General features: G+C 42.1%; 1 protein-coding gene and 1 long non-coding RNA gene across 3 annotated transcripts in view; both read left to right on the top strand.

Annotated features, from left to right (window-relative positions):
* Window positions 1–19214, top strand: part of LOC138950848 (uro-adherence factor A-like) — a 44851-nt gene extending 25637 nt beyond the window's left edge. The window contains exons 9-10 of one of the 2 annotated variants that reach the window (XM_070322564.1): window positions 1215–1411; window positions 4365–19214. In XM_070322564.1, coding sequence (XP_070178665.1) covers window positions 1215–1411; window positions 4365–6830 — 2663 coding nt within the window. In that variant the 3' untranslated portion in view covers window positions 6831–19214. Of the gene's footprint in view, window positions 1–1214; window positions 1424–4364 lie in introns of both variants that reach the window. The other variant, XM_070322563.1, reaches the window with a different exon arrangement.
* Window positions 1–19653, top strand: part of LOC138950858 (uncharacterized) — a 93198-nt gene that overhangs the window by 65793 nt on the left and 7752 nt on the right. The window lies entirely within an intron of this gene.

The raw sequence follows: 19653 nt of genomic DNA, 5'->3' as shown, positions 1-19653 counted from the left end.
TTTGGTTATTTGACTTATTTTTGGCTCACGTAAGTGTAGCCTATGCGATGCTAACTTTTGTCTGTCTGTGCGTGCGTGCGTGCGTATGTATGTATGTATGTCTGTGGTAGAAACTTTAACATTTGACTGAACACCGAAATACTAATTTTACCTGGTTATTATTTAAGCAACAGCTTCAAAGTATTGAAGCAATGATCAACATTTCGTCGGCACGTATGTAGTTAAAGTGTGTATCCAAAGAAAACGGGCAGTGGGGGGTTTTGGGGGGGTAAAAACAGGTGACTGGTTTGTGTCGTGTGTGGTATGTAGACCAGGTCAGGGGTCAAGGTTAGGTCAGATCGCGTGAAGGATTGTGGTATAGATACAGTTATCACCGAGCTGCAGTTCGCCGATTCGGAGAAGACGATTTTACATTGTTCGGTTTCGTAGCTCCAGAAAAATAGATAAAGAAGATACCAAAGGAGATTTCCTACAGGTTAATCTGCACAGCGTGTTTCCAGTGTCTGCGCGACGAAGCGCAGCGCTGTCGAAAGCGCAGTGTTGATCTGGCCATCTCAGGCAGTCGTGTTCCCGCAAGTAGGCTACAGACAGACAGATCTAGATCAAGTGTCTCGCACTCTTGCACCCGTGTCACCTATGCTTACTGTGTGTGTGTATGTGTGACGGAGTGATTGAGTTTGTGTTACTGTTTGTTGATTTCTTACGTGAGCCTTGAAGGCTTCGCCTCTTGTTTAACTTTAATTATCCCATTGCTGGCAAATCTGTGTCGCTTTTTCCCAGTGGAGCGCCCCTGAAAGTCGAGCGTCGTAACCTCGAAGGGTCACGTGAAGAGTTGGCGGTCCAGGCTAGTTGGTCTATGGCTGCATCTAGAGCGCTTACTTCCCTTGGTTATGCAATCTCTAAACAACGCTCTGCCTCATTTCGTTTAACCCCTTCACTGCCCACCCCGTATGTAATACGTGGTCATTTTCGGTTTGTCCTACGCCCATAACCGTATCTCATACGTGGGATTTGTGTCAACAACATTTCAGGACATTTCTGAAAACTAAATGGGAGGTAACCACTGTCCAAGTACTTGTAGGGGTTCTAAACACAGTTCTTTCCCATAGACCGTTCGGATAATGCTGTTATACTGTGGCAGTGAAGGGGTTAAAGATTCTTTTTTTTTTTAAATCATTGTAAAAACAATGTAAGAAATGCAAACTATGTTGCAGAGAGCCACGATCAGGCAGCACTGGTGACAACAAAGCACGGAGGTCACCTGGGGTTCTTCGAGAGCGGCTTCTTCAAACCGCAAATCACGTCCTGGATCGACCGCTTCGTCTGCCAAATTTCTGACTCCGTCATTGCCTTCACCTTGCGGAAACAGCTGATCACCGCCGGACCCAGTTCACACATTATTCCTCTGCAGGTAGGCGTACAGGTGTGTAGGATTTATTGGTTCAAACCTGGGAAGCCCATACGATTTCGCTGTGTTTTGTACGCATGATTGTCTAGAATATGATAAGTACAGTCAGTGAGAAAAAATATGACGAGAAAAATTCCTAGACTGCTTTTCTTCACAAGTGCATCCTGAAGCTGATCAAGTGTTAACCCCTTCACTGCCACAGTATAACAGCATTTTGGTATTGCTGTGTGCCAGGGCAAAATTTCGCTTTCTACGGTAGGTTCACTAATCTGTTCACTGCTCGATCATTTATTGAGATATCTCTTAGATCTTTGGCATGTGTTTTGCTTATACCCTTGGCTATTATAGGATGACATGATCATTGGACTTTGTCTGTGATTGTTATAGTAAAAATTGATATAATGACCATTTTTGTCAAAAATTACAGTTTCCGGACTTACACACACACACATTGCAGCACGTAAAACCACACAAAACACTGCTAAAACTGGTGTCAAACATCAGGTACTCACATTACAGCCCATAAAAGTATTCTTCTGTGTGGTAATCCATAAATCACTTCTTGTAGAGCTTCCAGAACACTGTATCGCTTAAAAACAGGTCTACGAGTTGAGGTCCGACTTTCGTCCGCCATTGTGAATGGCGGCTGAATGCTATAGTCGGTTCTACATTTGTAACACAGTTTTCAACACGTGGTAGTAACTTATCCGAACGGTCTATGGGAAAGAACTGTGTTTAGAACCCCTACAAGTACTTGGACAGTGGTTACCTCCCATTTAGTTTTCAGAAATGTCCTGAAATGTTGTTGACACAAATCCCACGTATGAGATACGGTTATGGGCGTATGACAAACCGAAAATGACCATGTATTACATACCGGGTGGGCAGTGAAGGGGTTAATGACACATGATTACAGTTTTTGTCGGTAAACATGGAAAGAAATATTTGCTTTAATTTAGTTTAAATGGATCGGTAAACTTAATTAACGGTGCCACGGACGCGTGTGAAGCAGGTTTGAATCATGGATGTTCAAATGCTGTGTGGAGTACGCTAATTGGCTCACGTAAGTGTAGCCTATGCGATGCTAACTTTTGTCTGTCTGTGCGTGCGTGCGTGTGTGTGTGTGTGTGTGTGTGTGTGTGTGTGTGTGTGTGATAGAAACTTTAACATTTCCGAGTCTATGGATAAAGCTCGCATAAGAAGATTACGTCTCGGTCAAAAGTGTTTGACGTGTGTGATAGAAACTTTAACATTTGAAGACGTCACATTATGACGTAAGAGGGTTAGACGTCACGCGAAGGAATTGCTGAAAGTCTCGGTCATTGTTATTGTGAGCGGGCCGAGACTAGTTGGCAGATCTAGTGTCTCGCTTTCTTGCACAGTTTCACCTATGCTTACTGTGTGTGTGTGTGTGTGTGTGTGTGTGTATGTGTGACGGAGTGATTGAGTTTGTGTTACTGTTTGTCGATTTCTTACGTGAGCCTTGAAGGCTTCGCCTCTTGTTTTTTTCTGAAAATACGCCTAGCTTGTTTGAGAATACTCCAAGTGCAAAACAGGGCTTCCCAGGTCTGGTTCATACAACCAATATGCAGGGATGGCCAAATCTCACAATTTGAACTCGCCAGCCGGGCGACCAACTTCAAGAAAGTCACTAGCTCGCCAGAAGTTTCTGGCAGCTGGAAATAAGAGAAAACACTCTTGCAGATACACACATATTAACATGACCTATACACACATATTAAAGGCACAGTAAGCCTCCCGTAAACCATCACAGATACGGTCAGGCTTTTACACACAGTACAAACACCCTTTCATTTAAACACTCACCGATTGAGAACATCCTAGGTGCCCTCCGTAAAGAGCGGACAATTTTCAAAGAATTTATTTTTGCGTGGTTTATCTTACCCCTGAGCCATTGTGAACCCGTGTGATCCAGTTTCCCTTTTTCACAATGTAGTCGTCAGTTAGTCATTTGAATGCGACTCGATGTGAGCTTATCTACAATAGCACGTTTTTATGCACGAAACAAACGGCTGTGGTTCACAAGAACTCTAGCGATGGCTTTTGACTTTCACTGAGAGGAACGGCGCGGCGATATGCACTGATAAACCGTCGTCTGCTACGACCCTTGCGTGACCCTGCTTCCGGGCTTTTCTTTTTTCAAACTTTCACAACTTCGAATTGCACTGATCTTGTCTTGATAAAAAAAGAATTCTTTTATGATTAAAGAATGTTTGTGTAACAAGCTGTCAATTTATTTTAGATTTTAAAAGTTAGGTCTAGCGCAAAAACGCACCACGGTCCAAAAACATTCTGATAATCATCGATCCACGGCTATCGCCAGTTTAAGGGAAGTAACTCATTTTTGACCTGAGTTCAGGATGGGTCCAAAAAGTGTTCGAGACAATCTGCAAAATTAATTCTTTAAAAATTGCTCGCTCTTTACGTAGGGCACCTAGGATGTTCCCGTTTGGTGAGCGTTCAAATGGAAGGGTGTTTCTACTGTGTGTAAAAGCCTGACAGTATCTGTGATGGTTTACGGGAGGCTTACTGTCCGGGCGTGATTTCCGGGATATTCATAACAGCCGTCCAGCACCAAAACGAGGCGCCATTATTGTAAAGGGCCAAGTCCACGAAAATAAATTCTTTGAAAATTTCTCACGCTCGACAGAAAGCAGCCAGGATGTTCCCGTTCGGTGAGCGTTTAAATGGAAGTATGCTTGTACTGTATGTAGACGCTCGGGGAGCTCTGTGATGGTTTACGGGAGGCTTACTGTGCCTTTAACATGACCTTTACAAATATTGTACCAAAGTGTGCTGTACTGGCTTGTACTGTAATAAACAACTGGATTATGTCCGCAAAAAAAAAAAAAAATTATCGTCTTGATATATATGATAACTGACCAGGTGTTTTGCACATAATTATCGTGTCACTGTCTCATCTCACAATGTGCAGGTGAGAACACCAAGCTTTGGACAACAGCTGGAAACAACCCTCGACGCCCCAGAGCCAGAGGACAACAACCTTGACCTAGCTATAGGCGAAGGGTCCCCTCGCAAGGTCAAGTCAAGTTCATCCGACCTGCTGGGCCTGGGGAAGCGAACCAGCTTGGACACGGTGTCAGAGGAAAGCGGAGAGAGCTTGGAATCTCTCTGCTGCCTCATCACGGACAGTTGTGAGGTAAAGGATAGCAGTAGCGAAAGCAATGTGGAGGACGCCAAGACCACTTTCAGCCAGCAAGGCCTTAGCGTCAGCTTGCCGGAAATCATCATGGAAGGTGATGCGGACGAATCGACCATCGCGCGAGATGATGTTGATGTGTCGAGCATTAGGACAGAGAATGCCAAGCACTCGTTCAGCCAGCAGGGCCTTAGCGTCAGCTTGCCAGAAATCATCATGGAAGGTGATGCGGACGAATCGACCATCGCGCGAGAGGATGTTGATGAGTCGAGCATTAGGACGGAGAACGCCAAGCACTCGTTCAGCCAGCAGGGCCTTCGCGTCAGCTTGCCGGAAATCATTATGGAAGGTGATGCGAACGAATTGACCATCGCGCGAGAGGATGTTGATGAGTCGAGCATTAGGACGGAGAATGCCAAGCACTCGTTCAGCCAGCAGGGCCTTAGCGTCAGCTTGCCGGAAATCATCATGGAAGGTGATGCGGACGAATCGACCATCGCGCGAGAGGATGTTGATGAGTCGAGCATTAGGACGGAGAACGCCAAGCACTCGTTCAGCCAGCAGGGCCTTAGCGTCAGCTTGCCGGAAATCATCATGGAAGGTGATGCTGACGAATCGACCATCGCGCGAGAGGATGTTGACGAGTCGAGCATTAGGGTGGAGAAGGAGAGAAGTGAAGTTGAGAACGGCAGAAGAGAGTTTGTGGAGAACGAAGCAAGCGTGCGGGACCATTGCCCCCGTCAACCAGAATTAGCAAGCTCCATGAATGAAGAAGACGCAGCAGAATCAACCATTGCACGAGAGGATGTTGATGAGTCGAGCGTGAAGATGGAGGAGGAGAGAAGTGAGGTTGCAGACGGCAGAAGAAGCAAAGAGTGTGACTCCGAGAACGAAGCAAGCGTGCTGGACCACTGCCCCCGTCAACCAGAATTAGCAAGCGCCATGAATGAAGAAGATGCAGCAGAATCAACCACTGTACAAGAGGATGTTGATGAGTCGAGCGTGAGGACGGAGAAGGAGAGAAGTGAAGTTGAGAACGGCAGAAGAGAGTTTGACGAGAACGAAGCAAGCGTGCTAGACCACTGCCCCCGTCAACCAGAATTAGCAAGCGCCATGAATGAAGAAGATGCAGCAGAATCAACCACTGTACAAGAGGATGTTGATGAGTCGAGCGTGAGGACGGAGAAGGAGAGAAGTGAAGTTGAGAACGGCAGAAGAGAGTTTGACGAGAACGAAGCAAGCGTGCTAGACTACTGCCCCCGTCAACAAGAAGCAAGCGCCATGAATGAAGAAGACGCAGCAGAATCAACCATTGCACGAGGGGATGTTGATGAGTCGAGCGTGAGGACGGAGAAGGAGAGAAGTGAAGTCGAGGACAGCAGAAGAAGCAAAGATTTTGACGAGAACGAAGCAAGCATGCTAGACTACTGCCCCCGTCAACAAGAATTACCAAGCTCCATGAATGGAGAAGACACAGCCGAAAACGTTCAACTCGTCTATTCACGCAACAAGAGCCCAACAGAAAGAGACTTGGGAAAAAAATACATCGCATCAGACTCGTATGCAGAAATCATTGCAGAAGCGTCCAGTGCCATGAACGATAATACTGCAGAGAAACTAGCCTCCTTCCAGAACATGAGTCTAAAAGAGACGGGCTCAGCAAAAGAACACAGTACCGCGTCAAAAACAAATGAAGAAATGTCTGCCCGCAACACCGCCAGTGCTAAAGCAAACAGCGAAGCTGTCGGAAGTAAAGTGCCATTCCCTGGTAGTGCTGAAGAACAGCAGCCAATATCTCTCCGTGAAGAAGAACAGCGGGGAGCACGAGAGCAGCGCAGCTGTGAAGCCTTCAGAAACTGTGTTAGGTGGGATCAAGAAGGACAGCATCTCGAAGAAACGGCGAAAAACCCAGCTGTCCAGTCTGTCCATCGTAGCCCTAATCATGTCAGCCAAGTGTTCAGCGCAACAGCGAACTTTGATCAAGAAGCTCAGCCTCTGGAAGAAACGGCGAAAAACCAGCCTTTACATTATGTCAGCCAAGTTTTAAGCACATCAACAGCGAACTTTGAGGAGAAAATAAACCAACTGGAGGCAGCTACCAGCACAGTGAGTGCAGGACGGAATCAAACCGATACTGCAGCGGTCAAGAGTGGCAGTAGCCTCTGCGAAAGAGCAGAGGAAGAGTTTTCAGAGTGCGCTTCATCGGTGAATGGGAACACTTTGGACAGTCATACTTCTTGAAAGATACAGAAAACCCACTCGTGCAAAAACATGAGTGAACATGGGAGTTTCAGCCCATGAACAAAGAAGAAGAAAAAAAAGATACAGTCCTTTAGGCGTACGCGTTCATGTTCACAGTCACCAGACTTTTCCAGATATATTCATACAGAGTGAGAGCATCCTTTCAATAGTCTCCTGTCCGCCCAGCCGACCTTCCCCTTGACCCTGCTTGTGACCTCGATGTTTGATGCCCCCGCAAGGGGCACGGTACTCTGTAAGCACCCAAAACCCCAAAGAGAGATAATTTTTATTTATTTATTAGTGAGTATTTCTACGCACATACACTCCCAAAGGGGAGGCTCATGGCGTTTACAATATGCCGTGTGAGATGGAATTTTTTACACAATATATCACGCATTCACATCGGCCAGTAAATCTCAAGCGTGTTAGGCGAGTATATACTTTTCACGGCCTATTATTCCAAGTCACACGGGTATTTGGTGGACATTTTTATATATGTCTATACAATTTTGCCAGGAAAGACCCTTTTGTCAATCGTGGGATCTTTAACGTGCACACCCCAATGTAGTGTACACGGGACCTCGGTTTTTCGTCTCATCCGAAAGACTAGCACTTGAACCCACCACCTAGGTTAGGAAAGGGGGGAGAAAATAGCGGCCTGACCCAGGGTCGAACACGCAACCTCTCGATTCCGAGCGCAAGTGCGTTACCACTCGGCCACCCAGTCACCAGATAACTGGCGGAAACCTTTCTATTGTAGTCTCCTGTCCGCCCAGCCGACCTTCCCCTTGACCCTGCTTGTGACCTCGATGTTTGATGCCCCCGCAAGGGGCACGGTATTCTGTAAGCACCCAAAACCTCAAAGAGAGATAACTGGCGGAAACCTTCCTGTTGGACACATACAAAAAGTCAGTAGCATGACAGAATTCTGGGCATGGTGGGATTTGGGGGGGGCTGAATAAAGGCGGTCCGGATTTGAGCCCGAAGTCAACTTCGCGAAGGCTTTTTACCAAAAACTCAGTGCTAAAGCTTCATGCGACCAGCTTGGTGAAGTATACTTTGCCAAGGCTTTTTACCGAAAACTCAGAGCTAAAGCTTCATGCGGCCAGCTTCGTGAAGTCAACTTTGCGAAGGCTTTTTACCGAAAACTCAGTGCTAAAGCTTCATGCGACCAGCTTGGTGAAGTATACTTCGCAAAGGCTTTTTACCGAAAACTCAGTGCTAAAGCTTCATGCGACCAGCTTCGTGAAGTCTACTTTGCGTAGTCGACTTTGCCCAGTTACTGGCAGGCTTTAGTGTTAGAAGTAGTGTCACTTAGACTTACAAATACTGATTCAGCAAAACATTACCACCCTGTACAGAAAGCAGCCAGGCTGTCAGTACCCCCCGCGGGTTAGGGGGAGTCCCATATTGGTTGGGACGAGAAAGAATTTACCCGATGCTCCCCAGCATGTCGTAAGAGGCGACTAACGGATTCTGTTTCTCCTTTTACCCTTGTTAAGTGTTTCTTGTATAGAATATAGTCAGTTTTTGTAAAGATTTTAGTCAAGCAGTATGTAAGACATACAAAAAGTCAGTAGCATGACAGAATTCTGGGCATGGTGGGATTTGGGGGGGCTGAATAAAGGCGGTCCGGAATTGAGCCCAGGGAGGACTGGGTGGCCGAGTGGTAACGCACTTGCGCTCGGAAGCGAGAGGTTGCGAGTTCGACCCTGGGTCAGGGCGTTAGCAATTTTTTCCCCCCTTTCCTAACCTAAGTGGTGGGTTCAAGTGCTAGTCTTTCGGATGAGACGAAAAACCGAGGTCCCTTCGTGTACACTACATTGGGGTGTGCACGTTAAAGATCCCACGATTGACAAAAGGGTCTTTCCTGGCAAAATTGTATAGGCATAGATAAAAATGTCCACCAAAATACCCGTGTGACTTGGAATAATAGGCCGTGAAAAGTAGGATATGCGCCGAAATGGCTGCGATCTGCTGGCCGATGTGAATGCGTGATGTATTGTGTAAAAAAATTCCATCTCACACGGCATAAATAAATCCCTGCGCCTTGAATATGTGCGCGATATAAATTGCATAAAATTTTTTTTTAAAAATTTTTAAATAAAAAATCCCTGCGCTTAGAACTGTACCCACGGAATACGCGCGATATAAGCCTCATATTGATTGATTGAAGAAATGTTAAGTCCTTTGTACTGGAAACTTGCATTCTCCCAGTAAGGTAATATATTGTACTACGTTGCAAGCCCCTGGAGCAAATTTTTGATTTGTGCTTTTGTGAACAAGAAACAATTAACGAGTGGCTCTATTCCATCTCCCCCCTTCCCTCCGTCGCGATATAACCTTCGTGGTTGAAAACGACGTTAAACACCAAATAAAGAAAGAAAGAAAGAACGTTCCCCGGTTTGTTGGCGTTTTTTGATTCAGAGTGTCTCGGAAATCGCAAAAGTTGGGCATTTTTTGCTTCAGCAAAGACTTGCAGGATATAGTGTTCAACAATCGCACAATGGGCATTGAACATGTTTTACAGTCAATTTATTTGTTGTTGTGTTGTGGGTTTTTTTTTTGTTGCTTGTGGGCATTATAATTAAAACAGGTAGTTTAAAATCTTGAAAGGTGAGCTTAGGGTAAACAAAAAATATTCGTAAAATTGCAACTGGCTGTAAGTAAGTTATAAACAGAAGTTACCAGCAGATTCAAAATTATTCATTACTTTTTGTAACACCCCCCCCCCCCCCCCCCCCCCCCATTCTAAAATCTAAAGCAAGAGTTTGAAGTGCCAAATAAGTTCATGAAACGAGCTCGAAGATTGTTTATTGAACCTTTATGTTAGTTGTTACTGAAAAGTAAGAGATTAAGAGCCAAACAATCAATAAAACGTGGGCTCCAAGATTGTTTCTTGAACCATCATGTTACTGAAAAAGTGATGTAAAAGTGCCCAACAAATCCATGAAACGTGGGCTCCAAGATTGTTTCTTGAACCTTCATGTTACTGAAAAAGTGATGTGAAACAATTGTTTTACACCGGTTGTGTCTGGGCGGGGATATAGCTCAGTCGGTAGCGCGCTGGATTTGTATCCAGTTGGCCGCTCTCAGCGTGAGTTCGTCCCCACGTTCGGCGAGAGATTTATTTCTCAGAGTCAACTTTGTGTGCAGACTCTCCTCGGTGTCCGAACACCCCCGTGTGTACACGCAAGCACAAGACCAAGTGCGCACGAAAAAGATCCTGTAATCCATGTCAGAGTTCGGTGGGTTATAGAAACACGAAAATACCCATCATGCTTCCTCCGAAAGCGGCGTATGGCTGCCTAAATGGCGGGGTAAAAACGGTCATACACGTAAAAGCCGTGGGAGTTTCAGCCCATGAACAAACAAACAAACAAACCGGTTGTGTCTTTCCGAATCTGTGCTGTGAGCTGATGCTATTTTCAGTTTGTACTGTTCTGTGTTACTTGAATGCATATATGAAAAATATGTATAAATGCTGCATTCATCTACAGGTGCTGTGAATCGGTTTATTTATTAAAACAAGAGGAAATATTTGATTTACTTACTTGGTTTGTAGTTTTCGTCTACAATTCTTAACCCCAGTGATTTCAGAAAATGAGACTCAGTGAATAAAATTAATGCTGATTCTATATCTTCTGTGTTTTTCTGTCCTTTTCCTTGTTTGGTGATAATCTGTCATCTGTTTTGGGTGTTAATTATCCTGTGTTAATCATGTATTTCTCTGTGTATTGTTTCCCAGTTTCTGCATGAAAGAATTATTCTTTAACCTTCACCGTACTTCGTGGGTCGTGGACGACCCAGAGCCTCACAAAATTGACTATCTCTGAAACTTTTTGAAGTTTTTAATTGAGACTTCATGTAATCAATCTGTAATCACCATTTGACCTTTCCATCGCCCTTTTTTTGCAAGATTATCTTTGTAAACAAACATATAAACGATGACGTAATTTGAACTACACAGTCCGGATGATGTAGGTCGTGGACGACCCATATGGAATTATGTAAGGAATGTTACGTTGTTTATCCTTATTCGGATGGCGTGGGATGTGTACGACCCATACTTTTTACGTTGAATCCTTCTTTGGAAAGTGTGGGTCGGACTGTGTAGTCCAACGCTTGATCCGGTGAAGGTTAAGTGATCTCCACCATAACACTGATGTTATAATGTGCTTGAAAACAAGCAAACTGATCGCCAACGTGCATGTGTATAAGAATAAAGCTTTCATGGTTGTTATGAAAATAACGCTTTCATGCTTGTCCTGATCTGCTGTGCTTGTGATTTTACGTGCCGACATTGTGTGATTTTACTTGAAAACAGTGTTCTATATTCTGTGATTCCTACATTATTTTATGTGTGTTTTGTTGTTGTTGCTTGTTTGTGGTTAATCAAATACATATTGTAACATCCAATCAAAAAATATTGCTTTTTTTTTTTTTATACACTACAAAAATGATATGTTTGAATATGCTTGAGCGTTTTTTCATTTTCCCTTGTTTGTTGATTTATCAAATGTATGTGCATCCAGTTAAAAAATATTGCTGCTTTTTTGTTCATACATTAATACATGTACTCCCAATATGCTTGAGCGTTTTTAGCATTTTCCCTTTTTTGTTGATTTTATTTTACTATGTTTTTCTTCTGAACTCTAGTAACCTGTACTGCTGCCATAATAGTATCACCGCATTCTTAACCGGACAAAAGGACATAACGCACCTCTGAAAATTCCTTTTCTTTGTATAAATGCGTTTTGCTTACAGGCTTAGTTTAGGCCAAAAAAAAAAAAGGTCTGTTTACGGTAACCCGACCGACCCTAGTTTTTTCGCGCGACCCTAGACTTTTTTTTGGCATTTGGAAAAAAAAAAAAAAAAAAGTCTTGTTTTTTTGGCAAAATAACGTAAAAATATGGTTTTTTGGAAAAAAAAAAAGAAAAAAAAACAACAAAATTCCCGACCTACCGACCCTATTTTTTTGGCCTATGTTACCGTAAACAGACCTATTTTTTTTTTTTTTTGGCCTTAAAAACATTGTACAGCTGACATCTTATTAGTCATATTACCACAAATACTTTTCATGGGTATAAACACTAAATAATTTGTGTGTATGTATAAGCCTGTCTATAGCATGAACTTGCCAATAATTCGGTGCTTTATTTATGATCGCTTGAACTACATGTATATTATATTTTAGTCATACATTTTAGAGTCTTTCATGTATCTGTTGAGTTGGTTGGGTGTTGTTTGACTTTTTTAAACCTATTTTTGGCTCACGAAGTGTAGCCTATGCGATCGTAACTTTGTCTGTCTGTGCGTTTGTGCGTGTGTGTGTGCGTGTGTGTGTGTGTGTGTGTGTGTGTGTGTGTGCGTGTGTATGTCTGTGGTAGAAACTTTAACATTTCCGAGTCTATGTGTGAGTGGTTATCCAAGACTATGGATAAAGCTCGCATAAGATTACGTCACGGTCAAAAGTGTTTGACGTCAATTAATGCATCATGACGGCATGCCTCCCTGTAGTCTTTCTCTGTCGCGTGGTGTGTGTGGTCTCGGTCATTGTTATTTTGAGCGGGCCGAGACTATTTGGCAGTCGTGTCCCTGTAAGTAGGCTACATGCAGACAGACAGATCTAGATCTAGTGTCTCTCTTTCTTGCACAGTGTCACCTAAGCTTACTGTGTGTGTGGGTGTGTATGTGTGACGGAGTGATTGAGTTTGTGTTACTGTTTGTCTAGTTAATGATCGCTTGAACTACATGTATATTATATTTTAGTCATACATTTTAGAGTCTTTCATGTATCTGTTGAGTTGGTTGGGTGTTGTTTGACTTTTTTAAACCTATTTTTATTCATTGTTATGCTGTTAAATTGAGATCTTGTCATCAATTGACTTGTTTTCCACGTGTGCATTGGTTGGTTTTTTGGCTCACGTAAGTGTAGCCTATGCGATGCTAACTTTTGTCTGTCTGTGCGTGCGTGCGTATGTATGTATGTCTGTGGTAGAAACTTTAACATTTGAAGACGTCACAACATTTGAAGATGTCACATTATGACGTAAGAGGGTTAGACGTCACGCGAAGGAATTACTGAAAGTCTCGGTCATTGTTATTTTGCCGAGCGGGCCGAGACTAGTTTTTTCTTCGAAATCGGCCATTCAGATCTAGATCTAGTGTCTCGCTTTCTTGCACAGTGTCACCTATGCCGCTTACTGTGTGTGTGTGTGTGTGTGTGTGTATGTGTGACGAAGTGATTGAGTTTGTGTTACTGTTTGTCGATTTCTTACATGAGCCTTGAAGGCTTCGCCTCTTGTTTCTCATGTTTTGTTTTTTTCTTGATTTTATTTTTAATGTTTTGCAGTTAAACTGAGATTTCCTGATTGTTTGAATTGTCACTGTGTTTTTTCTGTGATTTTTATTGCATGCTGGGAACAGACGATGCGTTTAATTACTTTTGTTGAGATATAACATGGTTGTGACTCACTGTCCATTCATTATGCCTTGTCCCTTGAAGTTGAAATCATATGAATTGTTGAAAAGTATCCTGTGAAAACTCTCTTTTTCCAGCTGTTTAAACATTAGGCCAAACAAAAATATATGTTGGCTTAGGGTAACCCGACCGACCCTATTTTTTTGGTCACGTTACCCTGAACCAACATATTTTTGTTTGGCCTTACATAAAATGAAATGGGTGTGCTCTTTAAAATACGTAAGGACACATTAAGCTTGTAAAAAAATATTGTGTCAAACAGTGGACAAACCCTTTTATGACCCCCAATTTGAGACCCCCTTTTTTGAAAACTTGATTGCCCTCCGCGGGTTAGGGGGAGTCCCATATTGGTTGGGACGAGAAAGAATTTACCCGATGCTCCCCAGCATGTCGTAAGAGGCGACTAACGGATTCTGTTTCTCCTTTTACCCTTGTTAAGTGTTTCTTGTATAGAATATAGTCGATGTTTGTAAAGATTTTAGTCAAGCAGTATGTAAGAAATGTTAAGTCCTTTGTACTGGAAACTTGCATTCTCCCAGTAAGGTAATATATTGTACTACGTTGCAAGCCCCTGGAGCAAATGTTTGATTAGTGCTTTTGTGAACAAGAAACAATTGACAAGTGGCTCTATCCCATCACCCCCCTTCCCTCCGTCGCGATATAACCCTGAACGGTTGAAAACGACGTTAAACACCAAATAAAGAAAGAAAGAAAGAACTTGATTTTTCAGGTCAGCTTTTGTTCTTAATGTCTGTACCGTACTTTCCGGGTGACAAGGCGCTTCGTTATACAAGACGCACCCCCTTCTTTTTAAAAAAAAATTGTAATCCAGTCACCCATTGGACGCAGGGGGCCGATAGGGCGCACCAAAATGACCCAGTTTTTGCCATGAGAGGTGGTTCCCCTGTCATATCTAAGAGAGGAAACACTTCCTGCACCGGGGTCAGTGACCGGTCAGTGACCGAGTTTAACAGAGTGGAAATCTGTGTGTGCGGCCAGATCAAAGGCAGGGCAGTACCTAGTAGCTGAAACATGCATTATCACAAGTTGTTTGACTGGTACTCAAGCGGTCTCTTTGATTTTTTTCGTATTTCATACACGGATTAGGCGCTTCGTTATACAAGACGCAGGGGTCGAACTCGAGGAAAAAAGTCGCGCCTTATGACCCGGAAAGTACGGTAATTTATTATGATTCCATTTTAAGACCTAATTTTTCTCAGATTTTTGGAGATCTTAGATCGGGGGGGAATCACTGTATCCCATGATCTACTTTGTTATTCTTTTGTGTTTTTATTCTTGCACAAAGAAATCCCCCCCCCCCCCCCCTTTTCAATCCAGGCAGGGACAAACACTTGTAAACTTGATGTGCGGACTCGGAGACCGTGTCCATTTCCCATCCTCGTATCACCACTGTGGTATATAACTCGGTAATAACAACAATAACAATGACAGCACTTATTGTCCATTAAAATATTACATACAAAAATTAATTCTGCCATATGTGCAGTTGCATGGCTCATGATTTCACTGAAAAAAACGCACACACCTGAGTATCACGACTCTTAATTGCTGCTGATAGCTTCCACTTGGGAGGGATATAGTGCCCTGAATTTCCCAGCAATGATAAAGTAATGGAAATGAAAGCCAATGATAAATTCATGTTGCTGTTTGTTCTGTGCTGCTTGCATGTATTGCCTGTTTGTTGATCGGTCTTGCTGTGTGTGTGTGTGTGTGTGATTTCATGATATATATATATGTGTACCAAAACATGACACAGAGGTGATCGAGTGATGGTTATTTTTCTGTTTTCCTGATATTTAATTTCGTTTCTCTGATGAGAAGAGTTGCAGCCACATTTGAGGGACCCTTATGGACATTACGGATAATACAGTGGAACCCCCTTTTAAGACCCCCCCCCCCCCCCCCCCTCCTTTTTTTAAGACCTAGCTTCTCCAGATTTCTGGGTCATAATTTACCTCTGTAGATTCACCATTGTTTTTTCAAACTTTTTCCCTTTTTAATCAAGATCTGATTTTCTCAGATTTTGAAGGTCTTAAAAAGGCGTTCCATCTGAATGGGTATTTTTGAAATGTTCAGCCAGCATGCCGCGTTCAGCTGCTGCATTTCAGTTGACAACTTTATATGACTATATACGGTGTGATTTTACTCTGAAAATTGTGTTCATATTTATTTGATTTCCGCCATGAGTGATCCCTGCATCTTTCATTGTTGTTTTTGAGCCTAATGTGGTATAAATGAACTCTCGAACTCCCGCAGTGGGGCACTGCGGTTATGAAATTAAAGGCCCCTCCTGTTTTTGGAACCGCAGGAGCTTTCTAGTTTGCTGTTAGGTAGATTTTTGGTTCCTCTTTCCTGTCATGCTCTCTTTTTCTTCATGAATTCTTTTCTTTTTTCTGCCTTCTTGCTCATTCACCTGTATTTTTTCCAAAAATCTCTTCTCTTGCCGCTTGTCTCGCGATTCATGTATAGTTTAATCTGTTAGTGTTCTGATGTAAGTCCAGCAGTAGATAGGTTAAGCCTATTTTAACATACTGGAAACTGGTAATCTTCCAGTAGGTATTAATTTAGTTCTACTAAAGCCTGCTGGGACACAAGTAATGGGTTAGTGCATTTGTAAACAGGAATCGCTTGACAAGTGGCCCCCTTCATCCCCCCCTTCCTCGTCCTGATATGGCTCTGCATAGTCGGCTGGACGTTAAGCAACAAATAAACAAACAAACAAACAAACAAACTCTCGAACAACTCTCTCGATCCCTCTCTCTTAATTTCTGTTTCTTTACTCTACTGTTTAATCTTCTCTGATTTCTGACTTGCGATAAAATTGACCTCTCAAAGGCATATAAAGTTCACTTTTTTCTTTATAAAGAAATCTTAGGATCACAATCAACAAACTTTCAATTTCGTCTCCTTGTAAAGCTGAATTGTGAAATAAGTTCGGCCATTTAACACTTGATGATCGACAGCCGTGGATTCAATCACATTATCACTCATGCCGTTATCAATTATGACCAGATCTCAGCATCAATTATTCTCCGTGACAATAAATGCGACTTTCCACGCGAGCTTCAAGACAAAAAGGAAGTTGTTTACCTCCCTTGATTTTTCCTCGAGTTGTGACTTGCTAAAAGAAATCAAATAATTATTTCCGACAGGCTGTCTTATTAGTTACTTGTTATGGAGGGGGCTAGTCTGAAGCAGGTCATAACCAAATTTAAGCCAAAACTTACATTGCATTACTGTTGAATAAAATAGATGCATGGTTGCTTCAAAAAGACGACAGTTTCACCAATGTCGGAGCCTTAGTATTGAGTAGCCAACTCAGATAGCTCATTCAGACGGGCGCAGTGGCGTGGTGGTAAGACGTCGGCCTCCTAATCGGGAGGTCGTGAGTTCGAATCCCGGTCGCTGCCGCCTGGTGGGTTAAGAGTGGAGATTTATCAAAATCTCCCAGGTCAACTTATGTGCAGACCTGCTAGTGACTTAACCCCCTTCGTGTGTACACGCAAGCACAAGACCAAGCGCGCATGGAAAAGATCCTGTAATCTATGTCGGAGTTCGGTGGGTTATGGAAACACGAAAATACCCAGCATGCCTCCCCAACGAAAGCGGTGTGAAGCTGACTATGCTCTCAGAGTATAGTGTGGGGAAGCCAAATCAGAAATGGGCAAACGAGCTCACACGTAACCAGACAATTCTGGAACGCTGAAGAAGAAGAAGATTAAGAAGAAGAAAATAGAAAAGTGGAGTTGTTATTTCTGACAAAGGATATGTGAGTAAATTGAAAAGATAAAGAGAGATTTTTTTCACGAATGGTTTTTCTTGACATATAGTCCTGTTGGGTTAAAATGTTGCAGTTTTAGGTTCACTTCGTTGAGATTAGACCAACATTTTTCATCCTCAGATTCTGATGTTTTGATCACGAGTTTAAAGCAATGTGTGAATAATGATTTACACATAAATAAGATTACACAAAGCTTCACTGATTCTGATCAACTTGGGATAGAAGTCGACTTTGCTAAGTTATTCTGTATTCGCAAGTTAGTAATGAACTCGGCATTTTTCAATAGTGTGGATTTAGACATTTGCTCATAGTCATAGTACATATAGTTAAAATATCACTTTTGTACAGTTCCACATTTATGAATACATGTAGTTTGGATTTACAAATTTGTTCACAGAAATTAATATAATACTGTACTTGAGTCATAGCTTTCAAAATAAATTAGTTTGGAAATAACCATTTGTGAATAGTTTGAGATTGTTACTTTCGGAATGTTACTGGAATCGGAGCTGATTCACTTTGGAAAAACATTTTTGAATAGTTAAAAGGATGACAGCAGATCTGTTCGCCACAATTGATTTTGGAATTATAAACATCTGTGAATGGCTAAGATTTGTTCATGTAATTAGTTTGTTGCTTTCAAAATGTCACTGAATCAGAAGCTATTGCAACATTTAAATGAGTTGACATGATAATTAATTAGCCATTAGTAAATAGTTCAGATTTCTAGATGTGTTTGTAACAACAGTCAGATTGTAACCTTTATCAAGTTGACATGACTGTGAGTGAATTGCACTGTACACTTAAAGGCGCTTTCCAAAGGTGTAAACTGTTTGACTCACCATTTTACAACTTAAGCCAGGCTTTAACATCAACTGTAAAGATCATCCCTTCACGTGGTCTTATACCAAAACTCAACTCCCTGACCACTTCCTGTGGTAAATAAGTTTAGACTGTGATAAATTAATTAGTGAAATTGTCCGAAATTAATTTATCGCACAATAACAAAAAACCGCACTGTGCATATATAGTATCAGCACCCTGGCTGTTCAGTTTTGATATTTGACCAAGTGGAGGGATTGTTTTATTCCATGTTAACGCCCTGCCAGACCTGAGATGATGAGCCTAACTTTGTTTTCACGAAGAAAAAGACTGTGCCTTGAAGTGATGATATCTTTCTGCTGCTGCATTTGGATTATATTTCATTAGAGATATTTCTACCCCCCGCGGGTTAGGGGGAAGAATTTACCCGATGCTCCCCAGCATGTCGTAAGAGGCGACTAACGGATTCTGTTTCTCCTTTTACCGTTGTTAAGTGTTTCTTGTATAGAATATAGTCAATTTTTGTAAAGATTTTAGTCAAGCAGTATGTAAGAAATGTTAAAGCCATATGTACTCGATGACTATACACGCTAATTGCTTTACCAACAGCTGGAGACATGCTAAATTAAGTTCCCTGCAAAATATTGTGGTCTAGGACCCCTTCAATGTTGAGATATGTTAATTTTCATTTTGATCTGGATCGTCCTATTTATAGATTTGCCAACAGAGGTAGCGTTGACGCAAGGGAAATAACTCCGCGTCTTTGTTTACATCCAAAGTTTTTGAGACTCTAAAACAAGCTGTAATGCATGTATATGGTCCGCGCATGGCGACATATCGTCATTGCATGGTCTTATGGTGCGTTTGACATCGATTATGGGCAAACTACACTTTGTAAACACGGGAGCGCGTACATATGCCTTTAAGTTCTTTGTACTGGAAACTTGCATTCTCCCAGTAAGGTAATATATTGTACTACGTTGCAAGCCCCTGGAGCAAATGTTTGATTAGTGCTTTTGTGAACAAGAAACATTTGACAAGTGGCTCTATCCCATCTCCCCCCTTTCCCCGTCACGATATAACCTTCGTGGTTGAAAACGACGTTAAACACCAAATAAAGAAAGAGATATTTCTCAGTGTAAAGTTTGCATTACAGATGGGTATATGTGAGTGCAAAGACTGTTCATGGTATCTTACTTGTGTAGATGTGTTGCATGCTTGAGTGTTATTTCAGTCTTTCCATATCACCATTAAAGCATTTTTTTTTAAACTGAAATGTTTTGCAGTTTTATGGTTTTTGATATGTTCCAACTGTGCTGTGCTGTGTGCGTGCGTGCGTGTGTGTACAGTGTGTAAATAATGAAAGACATGTTCAAAGCACTGGTTTGAATAAGTAGTGATTTAGTTATAATAATAATAATAATAAAACATTCTTTTATAGCGCTGTTCACCGTCGAATGGCAGTCTCAGGGCGCTTTACATTAGACATTAAAATTTCACATTTTACATAAAAAGTTTTCTCGTAAGAAATAACATACAAGCATTAAAAACAGTTCCTAGACAACGACCATAACATACAAGCATTAAAAACAGTTCCTAGACAACGACCACTTATAGTTATATAAAATAATCTAGAAAAATTGTTTTTAAAAAGATGAGAAAAAAAAACCACAGTGTGGCAGACACAGGTGCAAACACAGACACACACACACACA

The sequence above is a fragment of the Littorina saxatilis genome, linkage group LG16 (assembly GCF_037325665.1).
Source record: "Littorina saxatilis isolate snail1 linkage group LG16, US_GU_Lsax_2.0, whole genome shotgun sequence".
Classification (NCBI taxonomy): Eukaryota; Metazoa; Mollusca; class Gastropoda; order Littorinimorpha; family Littorinidae; genus Littorina; species Littorina saxatilis.
The sequence above is the reverse complement of the archived record's forward strand: the minus strand, read 5'-3'. Positions and strand labels throughout refer to the sequence as shown.